We start from the raw sequence: 19,634 nt of genomic DNA on the forward strand, positions 1-19,634 counted from the left end.
TAGGTAAGGAAGTGAACAGTGGGAAGCAAACAAAACTTGTGAAAAGACAGATTGGAATAATGTAGAAACAATATTGGAGAATAGGCGTATTCACTTTGGCAGGTAGAACAATATTCTGTTTTTAAATAAAGCCATGAGAACCTAGTAAATTTGGTATGGTTAGTTCATGAAATGCTAAATATGCAAATATTGCAGAAAACAGGCAAAAATGCAAGTGATACATTAGTCTTTACACCAATAAGCTTGGACTACAAATATAAGGAAGTTTTGTTGTTCCGCCATAGAATGATGGTCCAATCATACCTTGAGCCCCAGGTGAAAGTCAAAGTCAAGTTTATTGCCATATGTACAATTACCTTTAGGTACAGGTGCAATGAAAAACTTATTTCCAGCAGCCACACAGACACGTAGCATCATATAAGCAGCATTCACAGAAATACATATATAAAACAAAAATTATACATAATATTTACAAGAAAAAAAAACACATTTAGAACAAAAAGTCAATTTTAGTGCCAGATGATCAAAGTCGTCAGTGTTGCTAAACTGTAGTAATGAATAGAGTTGTCTGTATTGTAATAGGCTGCGTCCACTAATGCCTGCAGCTTTTTATATTCCCATGCATTTGAATTGCCATACCAAACATCACAGGCCTCCTAAGAAAGTAAAAATGCTAGCACATCTTTTAAATAATTGCATTAAGGCGCTGGAGCCAAGACAGCTGATCCAATATGTTAATACCCAGGAGTTTACAGCAATTGATTGCCTCCACTACTGATTCCCCAATGTTGACCAGTATACATTCACCCTCCTGCCACTTCCTGAAGTTAATAATCAACTCTGCAATGTGCAGTTTGGTCTCCTGCACTCATGAACCAATACATTTGGTGCAGAACATCACATGACTGATTTCTGGATCAAAGAACTGAAAAGTGAAAAGCAGATCAAACAAGATGGCATTTATTTATGCTACAGGAATTTAGGACACCGAGAACTAATTTCATTTAACCATGCAGGATTCTGAAAGAAGCCAGTTGCTTATACACCAGCATTAAGAACCAGGGACATCTCTTAGGAGTCAACCATAATTTGTTTATATAAAGGGTTATAAATCTTTGCAAAACACATCTGGAAACTGGACATGCTTGGTAGGATGCAAGAATGAAAGCAATTGATTATAGGGCCCTAGGGGAATTTAGGGTTTTGGGCAGGAAGTCGGATGAGATACAGGATTTACAACTGGATTACTGAATGAAGCAGCAAACTGGAGATTTCTAGATGGGGTGATCTTAAAACTTTCCAGCCTAAAACGCTGGACAAACTTTTCACTCCTTCAGGTCTGGTCTCAGTGACAACATCACTTGTTTGCCCGTCACTGACAATCCTATCTTAAGCAATGCAAGGGTCTAACTTCAGGAATTCCCTTCCTAAACCTTTTCCTTGTATTTTTGTTTCTCATCATAAACATTTTGTCCTTCAGACATGGTCTTCTATAATGCTCATTTCGGGTCCCTCTTTGGATTAGAAAATAGCAAATGAAACACTTTTATTTAACCTGTTATTTCTATATTTATTTAAACAACTCTATCTTCAGAATTGAACATCCACTCTTATTTATATCAAATTGCCTCTCAGCTTTTTCATCTCCAAAATCACAGCCTCTGAATTGTCCTTTAACTTCTATACATCTTCTGTGAATCCTTCTCTAATGTCTGATTATTCCTACAATGGGATGACCACAATTGAACATAATACTCTAGTTAAGGCCAGATAAGTGTCTTATAAAGGTTTAGCATGAATTCATTGCTTTTGTACTCAATGCCTCTACTTAGAAGGCTGAGAATGTGACTACCTTACTAATCATTTTCTCAATCTGCTGTGGCAAACGTATTTCTCACAGATCCTTTAGTTCTTGCCCTTTCAGATTATTGATTCTGTAGTGCCCTTCCTCATTTTTGCTTCCAAATTCCACTTTATTTTTCTACATTGAAATTCATCTGCTGTGCCTCTTCCACCATCCTGTTTTATACCCTGCAATCTGTCACATGCTTTTTGCAGTCCACAAAACTGTTCAGTGCCTTTTACAAAGTGAGGGTCATTACTAGAAAAATGTGAGTGATGAAATGTGAAATAGTTTTCCTTGAAAAGAAAGACAGATCTGAGACTTCCCTTATTATCAAAAATCAAAGAACTATGTAGAAACAGAAATATGAGTCCATGCAGAGGAATCACAGAAGGCATGAATGTCAAAAGTAGTTTTTATGACTAATTTATTACAGTCCAGAGAAACAGAATGGACTTCCTGTTCCTTTAAACTGCTTTCCACATTGCCTATAACAAAACACTAAACACGTCACATACATAAACTACACAAATCCAATGAATGCAGGCTATTAAGGGTTCTGCAGAAAAGTATTAATTGTACATTGAAATAAATTGCATTGAGCTAAAAAGGAGTTTCAGTAGGCAGGATGGCAGTATACTATAATTGTACAGAACTCTGGTTAGACTGTGTTTAGATTACTACATTGTTAGGGCACAAGAATCCAAAGAATATACAAATATTATAGTAAGGTGGGTAGCATATTTAATACTCAATTATGGCCTAAAAGGATTCATTTATGAAAATAGATCACTCTAGCTCAAGTATCCTATATAGAATCATAGTAATTATTTAAGCAAGGTCATTTTTGACCTATTGAGCCCACAACAGTTCTCTGCAATTTTAATGCAATTAGTTACTCCCCACAATCTTCTTTTCTCCTACAAATATCTACCCAATAATGCCCTTTTCAGAGTTTCAATCAAACCTGCTTCACCACTTTCAGACAGTTATTCCACTTTCAGAAAGTTTATCATGACGGTCACCTTATTCTCTAGTTCTTGATCTTTCTAGCAATGGAAACAACTATCCTTAACTCAATTTAGATCTCTGATAATTTTTTAACTATTTTAATTACATCACATCTCAATCTTCTCTGGTTCAAGAAAATGAGTCATAGTTTATTATACCAAATACAGAATATTAAGTGATGATCAAATAGAGATGTTAAGGTAACTGATGGGGAAAAATCCTGAACACAAAGGCCTGACTTTCAGACTTGTACAATTCAAAGGTGATGTTATTTATGAAGACAAGGGAAATTTTAATTTCTCTTACAATCAGTTTGAGCCCAAGTCCACTAAATATAACAAAACTTGGATATATTCTTGCTGGGTAGCTATGAAGCAACAGAACTTTAATTCATTCAAGAAGGCCAAAGTTAAATACTTCCATTCATATCAACTGCATTACAGATTGTCAAAAATATTATTGTGGACTGCATAAATTGTGTCAGTATATAGATTCTAGATACATAAATAAAATTCCACAGAAAGGTACAAATTGTGTATGGAAACATTCTGCATTCACTTACAGTAAACAGGAAATTCCATTTCCAAAATGTTTAGTACAGTTGTAACATATTCACAAGCTATCCCTCTGAGTTGGCCTACATTCCTTCCTCAAACATCCTAGCAGGTTGGATGGTTATTGTCACATGTCTGTCTGTAGCAAATTGTTTCTGACTGCCACATTTACCATTATTACATATTAGAAAGTATGTCTTTAGCTGTGAAGCAATAGGAACATTGTGAAAGCTTCATTATAAATTCAGGAGTATAGTCACTACCTCATAATTCTATGCCACGCACTACAAACAGCAGAAGCCTTTATTGATTTTTGATCTGAGTTGAGTCAGATCTTTTATTCCTTATGCACACTTTCCATTAAGACAAAAGAAATCTGATAAGCTCCCAGTAATGACAAGACGCAATATAAACACACCCCTAAGAGTCAGTGACTTTGCAAGCAGAACAAGTATAAAAATAACATCTTACAGTTACCTTAGTGTTAAGTGATGTATTAAAGCCAATGCTGAAAGATCAATTGAACTTGACACAAGGTTATACTTAACAGAAGTTTAACTTGTTAAAATCAAAATGGCAAAAAATATGCATTGCGAATGGAACACATTAAATTTAGTTCAGTGTCAGAGATCTGGTGTACATGGCATTCCAGCTATGGAAAAAAGGTCTATGAACTTCACAATGTCTTTAAAAAGTGCTCTCAGTAATGTAAACACATAAAAGAATAATTCAGAGTATGTGTTTATCCAAGTTCATACACAATTCAACCTTGGGCTAAGACAAACCCTCAAAATTTAGCAGTGCCAAATGTTTTATTCATATAAGCAGTCAAAAAATTATTTAAGTTTTCAACAAAAAAATTAGCCCAAAGCAAGATAGGGACGTCTTTCAGAAAACACACTTGTTCACCTATTGCAAGTAAAAAATAATTATGAAACACCATCACATTAGAAAAAGACAAAAGGAAAATTGCACATCAATACCAAGGCTTGTTTATATAAACATTTGACAGCTTTATGTTAAATCCAACATCAACTGTTCACCCTTTCACTTGTAGTTACAAATGGTTTTGCTCAAGATTCTAGAGTACCCTCTTCTGCATCGCTGGTATGAATTAAAGCAGCTTTTATGTACACATATCAGCCCTTGAAAAATATAGCAGCAGTTTAAATACCTTAAGGTGCATATTGTAGGACAAGAGATCACAGTGAGCAATTATATGTCAACAAAATTTTCATTCTACAATCTGCCAGCTTTCAATATATTCCTTGCATAGATTTTTCCAGGGCTGATCATGCATCATTATTTCATATTATACAATTTATCTGTATACAGAATAATTTTTACTAGATTTGAAACTGAGCTGGCTGTTGGGAAAGAAGTTGTGCGACTTATTTTTGCTGCATAAATCCAAATGATAACCACTTTTACAATCATTACAGGAGACCTTAGAACAGTTCATACAAGTGAACTTTGCACCAGGTTTGTCACAAAATCCACAGCGCAATATATTGGTACTCTTGGAACTGGGTAAGTGCTCTTGATATGGTGATGTGGTACCATGTGCACATTTCTCTTTCAGTGCAGAAGTTGCAGACAGGTCAGTTTGAAAAGATGAAGAACGTGCTAAGATACTCAATGCTTTTGGATATTCATGTCTACAAGGGCACTGGCTACAAAGAACATTGTCACATTTTTGGCAACTTGAGGTTCCACTAGATATTCCACACATTTGGCACTTCAATGCAACTGTGCTTGCTAAACTTTCTTTGGTAGTACGTGGAGTTTCATGGTACATAGCTCTTGCTTCATTACTTTTTATCAACCTTGTACTGTGACTGTTTGCTGTTTCTGTCCATCTTTGTGGTAAAGTGCTTCTGGGATCTTCAGCTGTGTAAAGATCCAAATCATCAAGTGTATGGTAAGGAGTGTTAAAATTGGATTCTGCTCTCCAGCTACCATTGGGAGATTGCAAGTATTCCTCTGAGCCGCCACGAGGGGAACTTGACATAGCAAGAAGTGACGGAGTAGGACGAAAAATTTCATCAGTTATGTCATCAGAAGAATCATAAACTGTTTCCTTTTTACGATGTCCAGGTGTCAAATGAATTTTATTTAACTGCTTTTCCAAAGTTTCATCATTATCGACAGGTGAAGCTTTGTACATCAAGTGTTTCCCAAAATTGTTTGTTAACCGTTCATTGTCTGATCGGCGGAAGTCCATTTGAACCATTGATGTATGCAAGCCTTCCATTGATCTTCGTTGTCTTTTCATGGCGTCAATGCAACCTCTCACATCATCTGTGCTGTTCTTACGTTCTTGCACTACATTAAGCTCTGAATAACCCCTCATTTTAATTTGTGAATAAATTTCAAGTAAATTCTCACACTCAATTCCAGCCAAGAAAAGTTCAAAAGAAATGAATTTCACATGATTAGTGTTTACTTTGCTTTTCAGTTCATACATTTCCTTTTCATAGTCATATCCTATAAAATACAGGATATTAAATACATCATCTTCACACATTGCGGATTTGATATAGTAGACAAAATGCCCTGTAAAAGTCTACAACAGAAAGAAAAGTTGATGAATCATATTCTTAATCACATTACAATTGTTAACTTTCCCTACAATCTACATAGTCATTTTCCTGTAGCTATACTAAGTTGGGAAGGCAAATTGATAAAACAGGCATTAACTAGGAACGTTTCAAACTTGAACTCAACTATGAATGTGGAAAATTGGTAAGTTATTAACAACTTACAGTGCTTTGAAAAAGTATTCAGCCCCCACAACTAGCTTCACATATTACTACCTCATTTTCTAACTTTAAAATATATTGAAGTAGGATTTTTGAGCTAATCTACAAAACATTGTGCATGATGTCAAATCAAATGAAAAATTCTAAAGCCTTTCAACAATTCACTAAAAATTAGAAACCCAAATTGTGAGGCTGAAAAAGTATTTTCATCCCCTTTGTAATTACCACACTAACTTCCTCAATAGCAATTTATTACCTGACCAACTCACCCAGGCCAGGTGGAGAAGGAGAGAGGGGCGAGGGGGGAGAGGAGAGAGAAACTTGCTGATGTAAAAAAATTGGGAGGATCATCTGTTTTCAATGATTTCATAAGAACAAATAACGACTCTCTGTGAGGACAAACAGTATGATAGATTTTCAACAGAACAAACCAAAATGAAGTCAAAAGAGCATTCAAGACAAGTCAGGGAAATGATAATAGTGAAACACAAATCTGGGGAAAGGTACAAGACCATCTCAAAGGCACTGTACATACCTCAGAGCTCAGTGTAATCCATCATGAAAAAGTGGAAAAATATGAAGCCAGTCAGTCTGCCTAAATCAGGCTACCCCTCCAAACATAGTTGCTGGAGAAGAATGGCACTTGTGAGAGACAACTGTGACGCCAAGTCACTGAGCGAGCTGCAAGATGCAACTGGAGATGAAGCTCAAAGCTCCAGAATCTCTAGCAGAAAAAGAGTATTTATGGAAGAATGGCAAGGAGAAAGCCTGGCTTTAAGAAAAAGCATACCCATGCCTATAAAGACTTTTCAAAGCATCATTTAAAAGATGCTGTAAAGATGTGGAAGAAGGTCTTGTGGTTGGAAGAGACAAACGTGGAACTTTCTGGCCTCAAAACTAAGCAGAATGCATAACATAAATCTAATACTGCGCATCAGCCAGGGAACATCATCCCTGCGGTAAAATATGGTGGAAATAGCACCAAGCTATAGGGATGCTTTTCAGCAGGAGGGGCTATGAATCTAGTCAAGACTGATGGGAAGATGAATGCTGCTAAATACAGAGATTCCAAACCTCTGACACAAAGCTTAAACTGGGGAGGAAATTCATCTTTCAGCAGGACAACTCAAAGCACACTGCCAGAGCAACTATGGAGTGTCTTCAAATTAAGAAAATTGATGTCCTTGAGTGGCCCAGTCAGAACCCTGACCTTAAACTGATCAAACTTCTCTGTCAAGACCTCAAGGTTGCTGTCCACTGCCGCTCCCCAACTAACCTGGCAAAGTGAAGAATGGGCATATCTTGTTCCATCACATTGTGCAAAGCTAATAGAGATCAATTCAAAAACACTACTGGCTGTAATAAGATATGAGAGGTGGATCAACTGAATACTGAGCAAAGAATAATAAATACTTTTGAACTGCTGACATTTCAGTTCTTGTATTTTTAGTTTTTTATGCTTTATCCCTGATTTTTGGGCTCTATTATGAAAAAGGAACATGTGACTCACTAATAAAAGTGCTCAGATAAATTAATCAAAATCCCTGGTGTTAATACTCATTTATGTGAACAAAGGGTTAGGAGCTGAATACTTTTTCAAGGCACTGTATGTTCCATAAAAACAAAGCAGGAATGCCTTTCCTACATTGAGGACATCTTGTTGCCAAAGTATAAATATACAGATAAAACATTTGCTCTAAAATGATAACACTCCATGCTGAGTAGGCACATTTTTATGTCTGCCTAGGTTTCACCTGAGTGCTCCATTTTTCTCCCACATGCCAAAGATTTAATGATTGGTATGTTGAGTAGTTACTGTACATTGGCCCTAATATAGATGCATCACAGAGAATCAGGGGAGCTGACAAAGATGCAAGAGGGAAAAATGGGTTTAGTATAAATGGATATGTAATGATTGGTGCGAATGAGGTCAGCTGAAGGGCCTGTTTTCATTCTTCTACAGTTACCGAGGGAATTAAATAATTTAAGCTCATTTTAAAACTCAGAACTTAATTCCACTATCCCCATAACTCACAGGCCCCTCAGCTCCTTTTATAGTCTGACTATGAGATGACAATTGCTATTTCCTTAGTCTTTTCTTTGTTCTCTCAGCTCCTTTCTTCTGTTTTCTATTTTTGTAACATTTAATGAGCGTAAGCAACAATTTTTATGCCTAACTCTTCATTTCCAAAGTACCTTCCGATCACAAAAGTATCAGGTCTGACACAGTGAAACAGGTGAATTTATTAAACTGCCATGCAACAGCTCAAAAAGGTGAATTTAAGATGTGTTCGTGTTTGAAAAGGACCATCAGATAGCCCAGAAAATTTGAAGGTCCTGCTCAGCAATATCACATCTCTAAAGGGTATTGTGCTGTAACACAGCCAATTCCAATTATTCCATTAATGCATTTTTATATATGTGCAGTGCAAGCAGAGCATCTTGTAATGCTGTGAGTATAGAGAGAGAAAGCCATTAAAAGGCATAATAGTGAATAAGAGAATATTAAATTTGAGTAGAACTTGTAATTAGGATGTGTTACAAATACAGCTTCATACAAAATAAACTGATACCTACAAACTCAAACACGAGGAAATCTGCAGATGCTGGAAATTCAAGCAACACGCAGCAGGCCAGGCAGCATCTATAGGAAGAGGTACAGTCAACGTTTCGGGCCAAGACCCTTCATCAGGACTAACTGAAAGGAGAGGTAGTAAGAGATTTGAAAGTGGGAGGAGGAGAGGAAGATACAAAATGATAGGAGAAGACAGGAGGGGGAGGGATGGAGCTAAGAGCTGAAAAGTTGATTGGCAAAAGGGATATGAGAGGCTAGAGAAGAGAGAGGATCATGGGACGGGAGGCCTAGGATGAAAGAAAGGGGGGAGGGGGAATCCCAGAGGATGAGAGGGAGAGAGGGAGAAAAGAGTGAAAAAAAAGGGGAAGGAAAGAAAGAAAAGTAAGTAAGTAAATAAATAAATAAGGGATGGGGTACAAAGGGGAGGTGGGGCATTAATGGAAGTTAGAGGATTCAATGTTCATGCCATCAGGTTGGAAGCAACCCAGACGGAATATAAGGTGTTGTTCCTCCAACCTGAGTGTGGCTTCATATTGACAGTAGAGGAGGCAATGGAGAGACATATCAGAATGGGAATGGGATGTGGAATTAATAATGGGTCCTGACGAAGGGTCTCGGCCTGAAACGTCGACTGCGCCTCTTCCTATAGATGCTGCCTGGCCTGCTGCGTTCACCAGCAACTTTGATGTATGTTGCTTGAATTTCCAGCATCTGCAGAATTCCTGTTGTTTGTGGAATTAAAATGTGTGGCCGCTGGGAGATCCTGCTTTCTCTGGCGGACACAGCGTAGGTGTTCAGCGAAACGACCTCCCAGCCTGCATTGGGTCTCGCCTATAGAAGGCCGCATTGGGAGCACCGGACGCAGTATATCACCCCAGCCGACTCACAGGTGAAGTGTCGCCTCACCTGGAAGTACTGTCTGGGGCCCTGAATGGTGGTGAGGAAGTGTAAGGGCATGTGTAGCACTTGTTCCACTTACAAGGATAAGTGCCGGGAGGGAGATCGGTGGGAAGGGATGGGGGGGGGGGAACGAATGGACAAAGGAGTCGCACAGGGAGCGATCCCTGCAGAAAGCAGAAAATGGGGGGGGGGGTGGAGAGAAGATGTGCTTAGTTGTGGGATCCCGTTGGAGGTGGCAGAAGTTACGGAAAAAGGAGGACATCTCCTTCGTCCTGGAATGAAATGATCTACAAGATCATTTTGGAGAACAGTGCAATAGTTCACCCAAAAAAAGACAGAATACTTGGATGAGAAAGAGCTGAAGAAAGGGTTAAGCCAAACTTAAGAGATAAAGGAATGAGCTTCTGACATTTTTCAGTGAAGATTAACCAATCTATCATGGTCAGGTAGGATGATACAACTGCAAACAATGATTCTCAGTGAAACTAAAGGGCAAATTAGTGGCAATAGTAGTTGTAGTGCAGATAAACCTTTACATATTGGTACCAATGACATAGGTAGGAAAAGGAAGGAGGTCCTGAAAACAGACTACAGGGAGTTAAGAAGTAAGTTGAGAAGCACAACCTCAAAGGTAATAATCTCTGGATTACTGCCTGTGCCACGCAACAGTGGGTATAGGGATAGAGTGAGGTGGAGGATAAATGCATGGCTGAAGTGGCAATTCTGGACTAAACCTGAATCAATGAAGGATGATCGACAGTTGTGGCAAGGCTTGAATGGCATCACCTCTTACAAAGTAAAATCAAGTAACATAGGTAAAAACAGGGCTTCGCTTCTAGATGAGCTCAGTACTTGCTATGCTTGCTTTGACTGTCAAAACATGAAGGAATCGTCACAAACCGTGCAGGCACATGGATGTCAGCGAGTTAGACAGGTGGGAAGAATTTAAAAAGAAGACAGCTTTATGGAGTGGGTGTCAGAGAAGTGGATGACAGAGTACAGGGGGAGTCAGAGTAGGAGGGCTTTGGCTCAACGGAGCTCTGACAATAATGGATCAAGGAGGGGTAAGTTACTTCCTGTTCTTAACAAATATGTCTGTGAGGCCGGTATTCTGTACCAGGTGTCGGATGTGGGATGTCCAGGAGACTCCCAGCCTCCCAGATAGCCACATCTGTGCCAGGTGCATCGAGCTGCAGCTCCTTAGGGACAGTGTTAGGGAACAGGCAATGCAGCTCGATGACCTTCATCTGGTCAGGGAAAGTGAAGAAGTGATAGAGGGGAGCTATAGGCAAGTAGTCACACCGGGGCCTTGGGAGACAGACAAGTGGGTAACAATCAGAAGAGGGAAGGGGAAGAGTCAGGTACTAGAGAGTAACTCTGTGGCTATCCACCTCAACCATAAGTACTCCTGTTTGAGTACTGTTTGGGGCGGGGGACGGACGGTTGACCTGGGAGAAGCAACAGCGGTCGTGCCTCTGGCATAGAGTCCGGCCCTGTGGCTCAGAAGGGTAGGGAAAGGAAGAGGAAGAGGATGGCAGCAGTGATACGGGACTCCATAGTTAGGGGGTCAGACATGCGATTCTGTGGACGCAGGAAAGAAACACAGATGGTAGTTTGCCTCCCAGGTGCCAGGGTCTGGGATGCTTCTGATCGCATCCACGATGTCCTGAAGTAGGAAGGTGAACAGCCAGAGGTCCTGGTACATATTGGTACCAATGACATAGGTAGGAAAATGGAGGAGGTCCTGAAAACAGACTATAGGGAGTTAGGAAAGAAGCTGAGAAGCAGGACTGCAAAGGTAGTAATATCGGGATTACCGCCTGTGCCACACGACAGTGAATATAGGAATAGAGTGAGGTGGAGGATCTATGTGTGGCTGAGGGATTGGAGCAGGGGACAGGGGTTCTGGATCATTGGGACCTATTTTTGGGCAAGTGTGACCTGTACAAAAAGGTCAGGTTGCACTTGAATCGGAAGGGGGACCAATATCCAAGCAGGGAGGTTTGCTAAAGCTATTGGGGAGAGTTTAAACAATAACAGGGTTGCCATGGTGGGAGATTTTAATTTCCCCAATATTGACTGGCATCTCTCTAAAGCAAGGGGTTTTGATGGGGTGGTGTTTATTAGGTGTATTCAGGAAGATCTCCTGACACAATATGTGGATAAGCCTACAAGAGGAGAGGCTGTACTTGATCTGGTATTGAGAAATTAACCTGGTCAGGTGTCAGGTCTCAGTGGGAGAGCATGTTGGAGATAGTAATCACAATTCTATCTCCTTTACGATTGCATTAGAAAGGGATAGGAACAGACAAGTTAGGAAAGTGTTTAATTGGAGTGGAGGGAAATATGAAGCTATCAGGCAGTTACTTGGAAGCATAAATTGGGAACAGATATTCTCAGGGAAGTGCAAGGTAGAAATGTGGCAAACGTTCAGGGGATATTTGTGTGACATTCTGCATAGGTACGTTCCAATGAGACAGGGAAAGGATGGTAGGAAACAGGAACCATGGTGTACAAAGGCTGTTGAAAATCCAGTCAAGAAGAAAAGAAAACCTTACGAAAGGTTCAAAAAAAAACTAGGTAATGATAGAGATCAAGAAAATTATAAGGCTAGCAGGAAGGAGCTTAAGAATGAAATTAAGAGAGCCAGAAGGGGACATGAGAAGGCCTTGGCAAGCAGGATTAAGGAAAACCCCAAAGCATTCTACAAGAATGTGAAGAGCAAGAGGATAAGATAAGTGTGTATGGAGATAGCAGAGGCACTTAATGAATACTTTGCTTCAGTGTTCACCACAGAAAAGGACCTTGGCTATTGTAGGGATAACACAGTGGACTGAAAAGCTTCAGCATTCAGACATTAAGAAAGAGGATATGCTGGAGCTTTTGGAAAGCATCAAGTTGGATAAGTCGCTGGGACTGGATGAGAAAAACTCCAAGCTACTGCGGGAGGCGAGGGAGATTACTGAGCCTCTGGCAATTATCTTTCTATGATCAATGGGGACGGAAGAGGTTCTGGAGGATTATCGGGTTGAAGACGTTGTTCCCGTATTCAAGATAGGGAGTAGAGATAGCCCAGGAAATTATAGACCAGTGAGTCTTACTTCAGTGGTTGGTAAGTTGATGGAGAAGATCATGAGAGGCAGGATCTATGAACATTCGGAGAGGCATAATATGATCAGGAATAGTCAGCATGGCTTTGTCAAAGGCAGGCCTTACGAGCCTGACTGAATTTTTTGAGGATGTGACTAAACACATTGATGAAGGTAGAGCAGTAGATGTAGTGTACAGTGGCATCGGAAAGTTTGGGCATCCCAGTCAAAATTTCTGTTACTGTGAATAGTTAAGTGAGTAGAAGATGAACTGATCTCCAAAAGTCAAAGATGAAATATTCTTTTCAACATTTTAAGATTAGTATATTATTTTTGTTTTGTACAATTTTGTTGTACAAAAAGGAAAGGCGCACCATGCAAAAGTTTGGGCACCCCAAGAGATTTGAGCTCTCAGATAACTTTTACCAAGGTCTCAGACCTTAATTAGCTTCTTAGGGCTATGGCTTGTTCACAATCATCATTAGGAAAGCCCAGGTGATGCAAATTTCAAAGCTTTCTAAATACCCTGACTCCTCAAACCTTGTCCCAACAATCAGCAGCCATGGGCTCCTCTAAGAAGCTGCCTAGCACTCTGAAATTAAAATAAATGATGCCCACAAAGCAAAAGACTAAGAAGATAGCAAAGCGTTTTCAGGTAGCCATTTTCTCAGTTCATAATGTAATTAAGAAATGGCAGTTAACAGGAATGGTGGAGGTCAAGTTGAGGTCTGCAAGACCAAGAAAACTTTCCAAGAGAACTGCCCGTAGGATTGCTAGAAAGGCAAATCAACACCCCCATTTGACTGCAAAAGACCTTCAGGAAGATTTAGCAGACTCTGGAGTGGTGGTGCACTCTTCTACTGTGCAGTGACACCTGCACAAATATGACCTTCATGGAAGAGTCATCAGAAGAAAACCTTTCTCTCGTCCTCACCACAAAATTCAGCATCAGAAGTTTGCAAAGGAACATCTAAACAAGCCTGATGCATTTTGGAAACAAGTCCTGTGGAGTGACGAACTTAAAATAGAACTTTTTGGCCGCAATGTTTGGAGAAAAAAAGGGCACAGAATTTCATGAAAAGAACACCTCTCCATCTGTTAAGCACGGGGGTGGATCGATCATGCTTTGGGCTTCTGTTGCAGCCAGTGGCACAGGGAACATTTCACTGGTAGAGGGAAGAATGAATTCAATTAAATAACAGCAAATTCTGGAAGCAAACATCACACCATCTGTAATAAAAGCTGAAGATGAAAAGAGGATGGCTTCTACAACAGGATAATGATCCTAAACACACCTCAAAATCCACAATGGACTACCTCAAGAGGCGCAAGCTGAAGGTTTTGCCATGGCCCTCACAGTCCCCCGACCTAAACATCATTGAAAATCTGTGGATAGACCTCAAAAGAGCAGTGCATGCAAGGTAGCCCAAGAGTCTCACAGAACTAGAAGCCTTTTGCAAGGAAGAATGGGTGAAAATCCCCCAAACAAGAAGTGAAAGACTCTTAGCTGGCTACAGAAAGCATTTACAAGCTGTGATACTTGCCAGAGGGGGTATTACTAAATACTGACCATGCAGGGTGCCCAACTTTTGTTTTGGGCCCTTTTCCTTTTTCGTTATTTTGAAACTGTAAAAGATGGAAATAAAAAAGTAATCTTGCTTAAAATATTAAAGAAATGTGTCATCTTTAACTTTATGCCTTTTGGAAATCAGGTCATCTTTTACTCGCTTAGCTATTCACAGTAACAGAAATTTTGACTGGGGTGCCCAAACTTTAGCATGCCATTGTATATGGTTTTCAGCAAGGCATTTGAGAAGGTACCCCATGCAAGGCTTATTGAGAGGGCTGTCAGAGGTTACAGCAGGAAATCGATAGGATGCAAAACTGGGCTGAGAAGTAGTAGATGGAGTTCAACACAAATAACTGTGAGGTGGTTCACTTTGGTAGGTCAAATATGATGGCAGAATATAGTATTAATGGTAAGACTCTTGGCAGTGTGGAGGATCAGAGGGATCTTGGGGCCCAAGTCCATAGTACACTCAAAGCTGCTGCGCAGGATGACGACATGGTTAAGAAGGCATACGGTGCATGGCCACCATCAACCGTGGGATTGCATTTAAGAGCCGAGAGGTAATGTTACAGCTATATAGGACCCTGGTCAGACCCCATTTGGAGTTCTGGTCACCTCACTACAGGAAGGATGTGGAAACTACAGAAAGGATGCAGAGGAGATTTACAAGGATGTTGCTTGGATTGGGGAGCATGCCTTACGAAAATAGGTTGAGTGAACTCAGCCTTTTCTCCTTAGAACGGGGGAGGATGAGAGGTGACCTGGTATAGGTGTACAAGATGATGAGAGGCACTGATCATGTCGAGAGTCAGAGGCTTTTTCCCCAGGGTTGAGGTGAAATGGCTAACCTGAGAGGGCACAGTCTTAAAGTGCTTCAAAGTCGGTATAGGGGTAACTTGCTGTTGTTGTTTTTTTTTAAAAAACACAGAGAGTGGCGAGTGCTTGGAATAGGCTGCCAGCGACGGTGGTGGAGGCAGGTACGATAGGGTCTTTTAAGGGACTCCTGGATAGATACATGGAGCTTTAAAAAATAGAGGGCTATGGGTAACCGTAGGTAATTTCTAAAGTAAAGATAGATAGATATATTTTATTGATCCCGAAGGAAATTGGGTTTCGTTACAGCCGCACCAACCAAGCACATGTCCGGCACAGCACTGTGGGCCAAAGGGCCTGTACTGTGCTGAAGGTTTTCTGGCGTTTCTATAAAAAATTTTTATACTGTTTAACTGGACGATTATACAGCTGTTAAACAAAAAAACTCACAGCATAGAAACAGTGATGGGATGTTGAACTCTGCCATTCGTACATATACAAATCCTTGATCTATGTTTTTCTAGTTATGTTAACAAAGGGATATAGCAACAAAAGAAGAGGGATAGATCACTGGGAAATATAGAATAAAAAAATCACTGGGATGGAAGACATGATTGAATAGGTCATATGAAATGAAATTAAAGGAAGGCAGTTTCACCAAAACGGACAATGGAAAGAAGCATCAGAGACAACCAGTATGTTCGACAGTGTCACAGGGCTTCAGTGGAGTAAGAAGAATGCTCTATGCACATGAAGTTGTCTTTTATGATTGAAGTGCATAATTCTAATCCTAAGAGAGATCAGAATACCCAGGGGTTTCAAACAAAGGCACGGAAAATCCGTGATGGATATTCGTTTTATCTAAGAGGTTAAAAGGGCTGATCTCAGGCAACAGTTTGTAGTGAACAGGAATGACCATAGGTTTTTCTGTGAAGACATGATACTTCAGGAACGAAAGAATTGTTTCACATTTTAGAAATATATTTTCTTAATTTATTCATGATAGCGTGGTGGTTAGCGTGTCACTTTACAGTGCCAGCGATCACCAATATTTAATTCCTGCTACAGCCTGTAAAGAGTTTGTACATTTTCCCTGTGATCACATGGGTTTCCTCAGGGTGCTGCTGTTTCCTCACATGTTCCAAAGACGGTCAGGGTCAGTGAGTTGTGAGCATGCTATGTTGACACCAGAAGTGTGGCGATACTTACAGACTGCCCAGCAGTTTTTTTTGTGTACATGTGACAACAAGCTAATCTTTAGATTTAGACATCACTGTATTCTCAATTGCCCCTGAGGCAGCCAGATCAAGGTGGCAATTTGAGTCAAACGCACTGCTATAGGTTGGAGTTATAAGTGGACCATTATTATTATTATTATGGATGAGTTTGCCTTCTCTGATGAATAGAAACATAAAAAACCTACAGCACAATACAGGCCCTTGGTAACTAAATGTTTTTGTACCATTTCATAGCTTAATAGTCTGAATTACTTACATTAGCTTTTTATTCAAGTTTTTATATACTATAATTTAAAACCCAAAATAGCCATCGTGGCATTTGAATTTTTTTTAATGTAATTTGCAATTACAGAATTTATCCTATAATTAACCTGTCAAAACTATTTAGTGGCATGAAGTTTAATACTGTACCTTTATAGTTTTAAATTCCTTTTTCCAAGGATAAAGAAAGAGGTTAATGCAGAAGGTTTCCAGAACTCCAAAGGCAGTAAGGAGTGCATTTAAGCTTGATGTTTTGACCATCTTCAAGGAATTCTCCACAATATCATAAAATCTGAATAACTTAAACCTTTCCGATGGCTCCTGGCGATACAAATCAAGTAAGGATGTAGCCATCTTCTTAAGGCTTGCATCCTCTACGAAATCACTTTCACTTAATTTCAATTCACAAATCTGTATGTATTTCCGAAACAGCGAGTCTCTGATTTTACTTGGATCCATTAGGAGCCGCTTGTGTGATCTGAAGTTTCTTACAACTCATCCATGACTCAAGTTGTTCTCAGGCAAGGAGTGGATTCAATGTTATAATTCAAATACCAAGTATACTGATAGATCTACCTGCAACATGAAGGGATAATGAATTAAAAAAATACACTGCATACTATCATTCCAGATCAACAAATTTAAACAGAAACTGGTAAATAAAACAGTTAATTGCACTTTATAATGCAGACCATAAGATACAGGAACAGAATTAGGTCATTTAGCCCATGGATTCTGCTCTGCCATTTTATCATGGCTGACCCATTTTCCCTCTCACACTTTCTCCACATATCCCTTCATGGCCTGACCAATCAAGGATCATGACAGGAAATATCAACAAAAAATGAATTCTGCAGTTAAACTGCAATGCAGTTTTTTTTTTGTCAAATTTCAAATTCAGATGCAATATGCTTTTGTTCCTGGGGTCCAAATGTTGTAATTATCCAAAATTAAGGAAATTAGCACTTCTAAGAATCATCTATTAATATTTTAAATTATAAACCGTGCCACACTTGACAGTAAAATAAGAATTGAGCTGAGTCATAACCACTATTGAAACTTAACATTTCTTAGATTCTAATACGTATCCAATCTGTTTGTATAACCAGTTATGAACTATGTATTTCTTAAGGTTTAATTTAATACCCTGAAAGTTAGACTTTGGGTCATGTACCATCATACATTTCACCACCCATAAAGTAAACACGAATTCTTAAAGACCTTAATAGTTCATATATCTTCCAAATGCACAACTGAAATAAAACAGTACTGAAGAGTTGTACAGAAGATGAATATATCAATTATAATCTCTTTAAATAGGAAGTATCACGCAGGTTTATCATCCTTCAAAACTCAAGGGGTGTTGTCAAAAACTAAACTAGCTAATTACTGTTGGTTTTTGGTATCTACAGGTCCTTGGGTTGCATCTATTAAGCCACGACCCTAGGAAAGAGGTTTGACGTAATTGAAAAGGGTCACTTTAGATAGAGCACTACTAGGTTAAACATACAAATGTATTCTAGCAACACACACAAAATGCTGGAGGAGTTCAGCAGGCCAGACAGCATCTATGGAAAACAGTACAGTCGACGTTTCAGACCAAGACCCTTCATCAGGACTGGAGAAAAAAGGTCAGAGTAAGAAGGTGGTGGGCCGGGGGGGAGAGAGAAGGTTGTGTTTGGAAATGTATTCTAGATCATCTAAGTATTCCCAACAGCAAAAATAAGTTTAAAATTGATTCTGAATGCTGCTGTACTGTAGCATAAGTCTACCCTTCCTGTTGATACTGTTCACCACAACTGGATTCTTGGAACGACTGATTTTTAGCGTTTTCAACAGGTTAAATCCGAGCTGTTCTAATATCATGTTCGTCAAACAGTAGGGCTCGCTGTTTCGACATGGATTAAATGCCCCTATCTATTTAGAGTCCCCAAGATTAACATGATTTCATATTGAACGACTATATTATTTTTCGGCATCACACTACAGTCCACAACATTTTTATCCAGACTTCTAAATTGCACTGCTTAGTTAAGTTGGTTGGCGGCTTTTTAAGTTTAAGAGACCAATTAGAGAGCAGAAATTCTCTTGCCCACAAGCAGAAATATAAGAGCAGCTACTGGAAGGCAACAACCTCACGCAGAGTCACATCAATGTAACGCAGGCCCACTGCCATTTGAATCACTGAAAGCTGTCCTCTAACGTGACGGCGCCATCTTTGCCTCAGCCATCATCACTTACTCCTCAGTTCGATTCATTCCTGTCTTACGCGTAACAATCGGCCCTTTTCTTCCGCCGCAGTAAGAATGCGTGTGTGATACCGATGCAGGTAACACGGTGCAGGCTCACCGATCAGTCACAGCCATTCGATTACCAACCGCTGGCAACAACACAGCAGACAAGTACCTGCACGCTCTCTAATTGGCTGGAAATCATTTCCGGCTTCGCGTGCTCGGAAGGAAACGCACAATGCGCCTGCGCACCGCGAGACCGGCGCAACCCCCCCTCCCCCCGAATTTACATGGACTGTTCAGCGCGCCTGCGTAAGAGGTGACCGTCCGAATGATCCTCCTGCACTTGCGCACATCGTTTGCAAGGAATTCCTTAGAATTAAAAGTGCGAAATGGAAATATAGCCCTACGGCTCCAATATCTGATGTTCCTCCATGGCTCTTTACAATGCATACAGTAGATAAAAACCTGCAACAACTTTTAAAAAAGAAGTCTAACTATGGAATCAAACAGATAGTACAAGAATATGTAGAATTGCATTTTAGAAATGAACTTGTAATATTTACGGATGGATCAAAAGACCCTAGATCTGGCCGCGCAGTCTATATTCCTCAGTGCAAAACTAGTATCAGGAAAAGAACATCAAATCATTTATCAGTGTATACAACAGAATTAATGGCAGTATTGAGTGCATTATCTTGGATAGAAGAAAATAATATCAAAAAGGCTGTAACCTGTTCAGACAGTTTATCTGCATTAACCTCGATCAAATCAAGAAAATCAGAAA

The 19,634-nt window shown here is 39.7% G+C and overlaps 1 protein-coding gene across 2 annotated transcripts; it reads right to left on the reverse strand.

Annotated features, from left to right (window-relative positions):
* Nucleotides 1–258: 258 nt before the first annotated feature.
* On the reverse strand, nucleotides 259–19,056 carry spata2 (spermatogenesis associated 2). 2 transcript variants are annotated; one of them, XM_063041453.1, is made up of 3 exons: nucleotides 18,966–19,056; nucleotides 16,767–17,192; nucleotides 259–5,974 (listed from the first exon to the last, which is right to left on the reverse strand). In XM_063041453.1, the coding sequence occupies exons 2-3, from the start codon at nucleotides 17,073–17,075 to the stop codon at nucleotides 4,730–4,732; spliced, it is 1,554 nt and encodes a 517-aa protein (XP_062897523.1). In that variant the 5' UTR covers nucleotides 17,076–17,192; nucleotides 18,966–19,056; the 3' UTR covers nucleotides 259–4,729. The 2 variants fall into 2 exon arrangements, with proteins under 2 accessions (XP_062897523.1, XP_062897522.1); XM_063041452.1 differs by having other exon boundaries at nucleotides 18,858–19,036.
* Nucleotides 19,057–19,634: the final 578 nt, after the last annotated feature.

This window comes from Mobula hypostoma, chromosome 2 (assembly GCF_963921235.1).
Source record: "Mobula hypostoma chromosome 2, sMobHyp1.1, whole genome shotgun sequence".
Taxonomy (NCBI): domain Eukaryota; kingdom Metazoa; phylum Chordata; class Chondrichthyes; order Myliobatiformes; family Myliobatidae; genus Mobula; species Mobula hypostoma.

Excerpts from the sequence above, each read along its gene's own strand:
- spata2 (XM_063041453.1), bottom strand. The coding sequence starts at position 17,075 with ATGGATCCAAGTAAAATCAGAGACTCGCTGTTTCGGAAATACATACAG. Across the intron at positions 5,975-16,766 it reads AGGAATTTAAAACTATAAAG|ACTTTTACAGGGCATTTTGT; the intron begins GTACAGTATTAA and ends TTTCTGTTGTAG.